This window comes from Cephus cinctus, unplaced genomic scaffold, assembly GCF_000341935.2.
Source record: "Cephus cinctus unplaced genomic scaffold, Ccin1 Ccin1_scaffold0464, whole genome shotgun sequence".
Taxonomy (NCBI): Eukaryota; Metazoa; Arthropoda; class Insecta; order Hymenoptera; family Cephidae; genus Cephus; species Cephus cinctus.
In genome coordinates this window covers 1-6,843 of record NW_014333140.1, presented here as the reverse complement: position 1 = coordinate 6,843, position 6,843 = coordinate 1, and the positions used below count along the sequence as shown (strand labels likewise).

Sequence of the window (6,843 nt, the reverse complement as noted above, 5' to 3'; positions counted from 1 at the left end):
ACCATAAGTATCAAGGACAGTGAGTAGTCGCGTATCTATAATAGTGCCGTTCCCATTCGCGGGGATCCCGAATGAATGAGCGCGTCCTCGTAGTCTTAATGAATGAACGAGCGAAGAGAACAGAACGGAACACAGAACGTGTCGGTATAGGTAGAAAGGCAAAGCCAAGGCGAGTCGATACTCTGTGCTGGCATACAAGGAGCTAGACAGTCTAATAACTATGGGTAGTATGCTTAGTATGCCTAGTATTCCTATCTCTCTATTACCTACTCGAGACTATTTACGAGCTATATGTAGCTTAAGCTGAAGTAGAGATACTCGAAAAGGTATACCAGATTAGATGATAGCCATGCAAGCCTATATTCTCAGTACAGGTAGAGAGAGGTATATATATATATATACGCATGTCTAGGGGATTGAATACAATTTTTCATAGCGGCTGGGTGTGTAAGTAGTGTCTCGCGTGGGCGTGTACTTTGTGGGTAGATATCGCGAGTAGTCGTGCCAAGATGTTAGAGAGGTTGGAAGAGAGAGAGAGAGAGAGAGAGAGAGAGAGAGAAGAGAGACTGCAGTTGGGTCATGGCAGGTCCTTGAACGAAACGGAGCGCAAGTAGCGGCTTTATAAAAAAATAGCTCTTATTCTCGCCTGAATGTCTCTTGAGAAAGATAGCTGTTATGCAATAAGAGAGAAAGAGATTATTGGGTAGCCAATCATAGACGATCAGAATGATGTAGCTAATTTTCCGTTTACGGAAACGCAAGCAGAACAGTCACGACCGCGGTTCTTGTTCTCGTTATCGCTCATTGAATTATCTGTTTCTCATGATATTCTCATTAATTCGAAAAGACCTTAAACTTCGTATACAGGGTCTTTTAAGAGCGTCGACGCAGACCGTAGAAGGGTGTCATAGTGGCGAGCGTATTTCCGCTTGCGGTTACTCTAATTTTATCGCTCGCTGGCATATTCGCGCGAAATGAGCGGTCGCGCTGCTGCTTGAGCGATTGTGTCGCAGGAAAGAAGCTGTATTGGATGGAAAGAGGAAATTGGATGTATCGTATGAGAATAACGCGAGAGTAACCACGTGTGATTTTATTAATGAAAAAAGTTATAAAAACACTGTATATGTATGGGTATGAATTTTTATTGTTTTTAATCGGAATAACATTTATTCTCATCCACACGGAAAAAGGAGCATTAGTGGTGATTTGTATATTCGCGTATGTATATACACATAATGTATAATGTACACTAACGTTACGTATACTACTACGTATGTTACATAACGTATTTTGACGACCCTAGCGCGATAGCCCGCACCGGAAGTTCGCCCCACTTCTCTCCCCACGCGGACCTCATCTCTGTAACTCTTTTATACGCGGCCATAGCCTCTTCCCTCCGTACTTCCCTTACTCTCATCGTTCTCTCTCTCTTTCTCTCTCCTCTCCTATCCACAGTAGGTTCCCTTCTCTTCCCTAGCCTCTGCATCCACCCTGGCAGCATTGCTGTCCCCAGAGCAGAGCCAGCCATTGGGGCCACTGTGCAATCTGCCTAAAGGCACGTTCACACCGTCGAATTCAGCATAAACATTGCCAATATCTAGACACTTCAAAATAGAGCAACGGTATGTATCCTAGAGGAATTAAATTCTTCGCGACTTTACGTTATTTCATTGGCATACGGATGTGTTTCTCAAATGGTCATTCACATCGTCCGATGTACTGCAAATGTACTCTGATTGATGCTAGGGCATTTTACATGGGATCGGATTGCACCTTTAGACTGTCGTTTCCCAGCCACGTTACTCTTCGCCATCCTGGCCACTCTGCGTGGCATAACATTACACAAAGCAAGTCATTCATGCGCTCACGCGGAGCTTGCTGCTACCAATATAGCGATTATGCACTCCCTCGTACATGGTGTGCGAGTACGTTGTTGCTGATTGTGAGAACGGCTGAGTCTGTGCCAGGACCTGTAGATACGTCAAAGAGTACGAGTGTCAGAAACATGTGAGATTGTATGTATTGGTCGACGGGGAGGCGTGGGGCGAGGGGGAAAATAGTCTCGAAATAATGACGGTATTACGCGGGAGTCCAGAGCGCCGAGACACGTTCCAGGACGGCAAACTTCCCGGGAGCATTCCCCCACCTCCCTGGAAAACAGCATCGGGAGCTCGCTACTTACACCGGAAGTCGTTTTAGTAGGCCGGATGTCACCCCGAAATGGTAACATCCGCTCTACTCAACTTGCTGCTTAGAGCAATGCCCGTCTTGGCTTCTGCTTGTTCGCCTGCTGTTCCTGCTGCTGCTTCAAAGAGGAGCCCAGCATTTTTACCGGAAGGAATTCTATTTTCGTGTTCCTGGAGTCTGGAGGTGAAACGAAGGCCAATTACGGGTTTCTTGGACTTTCAATTGATTCGAGCTAATTGATATAGCGGTAATTAAGTAAAATTGTTATGGTACTAACAGTTCTGGATATATGAACATAAAGTAACATATTTTGAACTACATACTGTATCAGCCATAGAAATGCGGCACATGTAAAATTTAAAGTTGCGCCTGTCGATATGCAACCGTTCGTGCTGGTCTGTTTACATTAAAAACATGGTGCAGGTTTTGTTAGCATGGCGGGTTGCGTGTTTTTAGGCGCTGATCAACGATATTATTTTCCAATCGTCAATCATTATTTAAATGACCAACGATATTTTGATAAGAGAATTAAATGAAGCAATTTTTAAACTACGTAAATGATATTTACTTTTTTATTGTAGTGTACTATTTGGGAAGTTTTATTGGCCCAGACTGTTTTCCATATTTACCATAGGTCACTGCTTGAAAATGTCTAAGTTGGGGGTTAGTGGGAAAAATAGACATGATGGGGAAAGCAGGCTTATCAGTGAAGTCAGTGGTTAGTTGAGACTGTGTTTGGAAACGTGAGGGTTGTGTGTTAACGGTTATTGCTTGCAGGGATTGTAGTACTTGGATTTCAACAGGCGGTATTATACGAAAGTTTCTACATTATTGGCTTGTGTTAAACCCGTATAAGAAAATATATTATCATTGACTGAAGAAAAATAGGTCAGGCATGCCCCTATATTCTGTGACGCGTTTCTGATATGTATAATATGTCTCCTATGACATTTAAATTTGTAAAGTCGATTTGTAGACGTCAACTGGGCCCTGACTCGTGTGATACCATATCGCATAAGATGTCCGATCTACTTTACCTCTTCAGTCAACGGTATTATCGAGCTGGTTTCTAAAAGTGGTTGATTGAGTGAACCACCAGAGGAACATCCGGTTTCCGTGAGACACCGCGCTTGCGTAGCAATTTTCAGTTCTTCACGCTACAACCAAGATGGTGAGTACTTCGTGAGAGTTACTTGGTCGTGCTAATCTGTAAATTTAGAAGCCATCCATGGTTTTACGAGATTAAAATTGTCACTAGAAATACTTGAGAACGTTCTGAAGAACGTTGAGATCTTTCATTCTTTTATTTTTTGCTTTATTATTTATATTATTTAATTCCGTGTCAGAACAGTGGGAAACCTGAATATCCAGAAGTGTAAACATATTCTTTGACTTGGCTTTACCACGTTACTTGAAATATTAAAAATTTATTTAGGTTGCCATATTAGATATATTATTAATTAAGATCATTTCATTTTTATTGTTTCAGTCCACACACAAGAAGAAGACTAGGAAGCTTCGTGGACACGTTAGCCACGGTCATGGCCGTATCGGTAAGCATGAAGTTTGTCATTTCGTGATCAGAAAGTGTAGTATCGTTAGTGTTATTTTGAAATGTTTAAATTTCATGTACTCTTAAACGTTTGAGTTTTGTAATTTTATTTATTAAACTTTGGAAAATTAAATTGTAGCTTTAAGGTTATCTGTGTATTACGTTTTAGGCAAACACAGGAAACATCCTGGTGGTCGTGGTAATGCTGGTGGTATGCACCATCACCGTATCAACTTTGACAAATATCACCCTGGCTACTTTGGAAAGGTGTGTTTGTATTTTATTTAATTTATTTTACAGTTTATTATGGGACTTATACTGTTAAAATTAGATGATGATTTGCACGCTTTCACCGGCGATATGAATTTACATTGATTATATTGCACTTACTGATTACAAAGCATAATTTCCTTTAATTTTGTGACAAATGAATTTAATTAATTTAGTTAATTAATTAGAGTATATGGTTGTAGCTTGGTATGAGGAATTACCACTTGCGCCGTAACACTAAGTGGTGCCCATCCCTCAATCTGGACAAACTGTGGACACTCGTGACTGAACAGACCAGGTTGAAGTACAAAAATTCCACTAACGGCAAGGCTCCTGTTATCGACCTTGTCAAAGCTGTAAGTTCTTGGAGCATTATGTTATTTTATGAAAAAATATGATTCTTGTTCTTCTTTATAATTTCTTTATACTTTATACTTCCAGGGTTACTATAAACTTTTGGGTAAAGGCCGTCTGCCCAAGCAGCCTGTTATCGTGAAAGCAAAATTCTTTAGCAAACAGGCTGAAGACAAGATAAAAGCTGTTGGTGGAGCTTGTGTTCTATCTGCGTAACTGACAGTGAGTTTTTGTAGAGTTTATTAAAATTGATGTTCATAATATTTACAAATTCAAATGATGACATGTGAACGGGCGGACTTAATAGTGCGTACAACACTTTTCACCATGTAGAGTGTTCACTTCTGACTTCTGTTAGAACAAATCATTTGAATAAATAAATGGCTGCATTTACTATGAATAACATTTTTTTTTCTTATTTTCAGGTTGTGAGACTTACCAACGGTAACGTACACTTAACATCTTTGTACTATTATTAATAAAAAAAAAGATTGAAAATATAAAAACATTTTATATGAGGGGTTTTATTTTGTGTATACCCTAGGTGTGCAGGGTATTCACAGTTTCCTTTCCCATATACAAATATTGTCATTAAGTTAATAATTTTTTTCTTAAAAATAGAACAGATCTTTTCCAAGTATAGAGATTAGTTTAAAATAATTTAGTTTGCCATTTGTAACTGCATTAACTTGTTTATGTTATCCATCAAAATTCTTCATTTTTTAAACAATTTTAAAGAAAATATAATTCATTCAATTTGTATAAGAGTACTTTATTTGCTTATAGACAAAGTTTCAGATAGAATATAAATGAAGTTTTATATTTTAAGAGATGTATCAATTAAGCTAAGTGTGGTGGAGGAGGAGGTATTTGCATTCCATTAGCTAAAAGTGCTGGTGGAGGAGGTACAGGATTAAACATGGGTGGTCGAGGTGGTGGAGGAACTGGCATCATTGGTGGTGCAAGTCCTGGTCTAATCAGAGGAACAGGAGGTGGAGGAACCTTTCCAATAGATGGTTTTTCATTTTTAAATGCAAATTGTAAAAAGAACTGTTTAGTATCTTTGTTCCAATGTGTCCAGAATTTACCCTCCGCCTTTTCTACTTCTCTACTAGGTACCTAAAACACAAAAATTGAAATGATTGAAAATATTATTAATTAAGCTTATGTGGATTATTGTTGTATAATATTCAAATTTACCTTGAAAGCAATAGTTTCATATGGTTCAGCAGCAAACAATAAGTATTGCCATTTACGATCTGGAGGCTCAACACGTTGTTCGTAGGCAGACATAAATCTATGCCTTGGAATTACACTATCTGCAACTTCCGGATAGTCTACTTGAAACAATAAACTCTGCTGTCCAGACTCAGGGTCTCTCTGTTTTGTTACACGATATCCTGGTCTTCCAATTTTAACAAACTTCTTAGGCTCTACTCTGGGTTTTTCAGGAGCAAGTGTTTGCGGAGCTTCCTTAGCTTCCTTCGCAGCTCTCCTCGCTAAATTGGCTTGATGTTTTTTACCTTGAGTGTGAGCAAGGTAACTGCCTTCATTGTTGTGTAGGGTTAAACATAATTTACACTCATAAGATCCTAAATGATTTTTCATAAAGTAGGGATCCTTATTCAAATCAATAGTTTCCAGAGCAAGTTGTCGCAAGCGTTCTCGACGATCACGGTTATTCTCCGACCAGGATGCGACGCCGCCGCCTCCTGTCTTTCCTCCAGGTCGATTTTGAAAATCCATCTTCAGTAAGCGACAAAGTTAAATACCACTTTACAATCTGATACAGATTTTTAATTAGAAATTTCCTCAATAGTAATAATGTATACAACTTATGACATGAACACGACCAGAGATGAGTGGGGAGATGCACAACGCTCCGGTTTTAGGCGATACCAAAAGCATGGCGCTACATTGTAGCGGCGAGTCTGGGAGTAGGATTTTATGATCATCGCCTCCGTCGATAATGCATATCCTGCAGTAGCTGAGCTGAACGATGATCATGAACGTGTAACTTGGCGGGTACAGGTTCTCCGCAACTTACTGCTAGTTCCCAAAGCAACCCTTACAATAAGACCGCGAAATATAGAACTTCTCAAAAACTATTGAAAAAGTTGATCGTTGAAACAGTTTTAAGACATGTTTAAGAAAGTGCAGTGTCACCTTTACACCCGTGTAGCACCTCAATTTTTACTAAATATCACTGGATCTTGATTTACTTTCAAAATTTATTCAAGATATAAAATTGAGGCTGAATCAAAATCTTGCAGAATATACGGAGTAGATAAAAATTGAAATGAAAATGTAGAATATCGAAAATAAATTACATTCGAATTGAAATATTAATAAATTAGGTGTTTGGAACATTAAAATAATTAATGAAATAAATAAAGTAAGTTAATCAGTATTAACTTTTCGAAATCGGAAATTTTGGCCAAGCATATTTAGAAATACTAGAAATTGCCCAAAAGTGTGTG

At 38.9% G+C, this 6,843-nt stretch overlaps 2 protein-coding genes across 2 annotated transcripts; one reads left to right on the top strand and one right to left on the bottom strand.

Annotated features, from left to right (window-relative positions):
* The first annotated feature begins 3,264 nt into the window (after positions 1–3,264).
* LOC107268090 (60S ribosomal protein L27a) lies at positions 3,265–4,876 on the top strand. Its single transcript, XM_015740479.2, has 6 exons — positions 3,265–3,358; positions 3,677–3,740; positions 3,909–4,006; positions 4,213–4,365; positions 4,451–4,585; positions 4,789–4,876. Exons 1-5 carry the CDS (start codon positions 3,356–3,358, stop codon positions 4,577–4,579), a joined length of 447 nt encoding a protein of 148 aa, XP_015595965.1. The 5' UTR covers positions 3,265–3,355; the 3' UTR covers positions 4,580–4,585; positions 4,789–4,876.
* A 238-nt stretch (positions 4,877–5,114) lies between these two features.
* LOC107268089 (splicing factor 3A subunit 2) lies at positions 5,115–6,263 on the bottom strand. The gene is made up of 2 exons (XM_015740478.2): positions 5,564–6,263; positions 5,115–5,482 (listed from the first exon to the last, which is right to left on the bottom strand). Exons 1-2 carry the CDS (start codon positions 6,107–6,109, stop codon positions 5,204–5,206), a joined length of 825 nt encoding a protein of 274 aa, XP_015595964.1. The 5' UTR covers positions 6,110–6,263; the 3' UTR covers positions 5,115–5,203.
* Between the last annotated feature and the right edge of the window lie 580 nt (positions 6,264–6,843).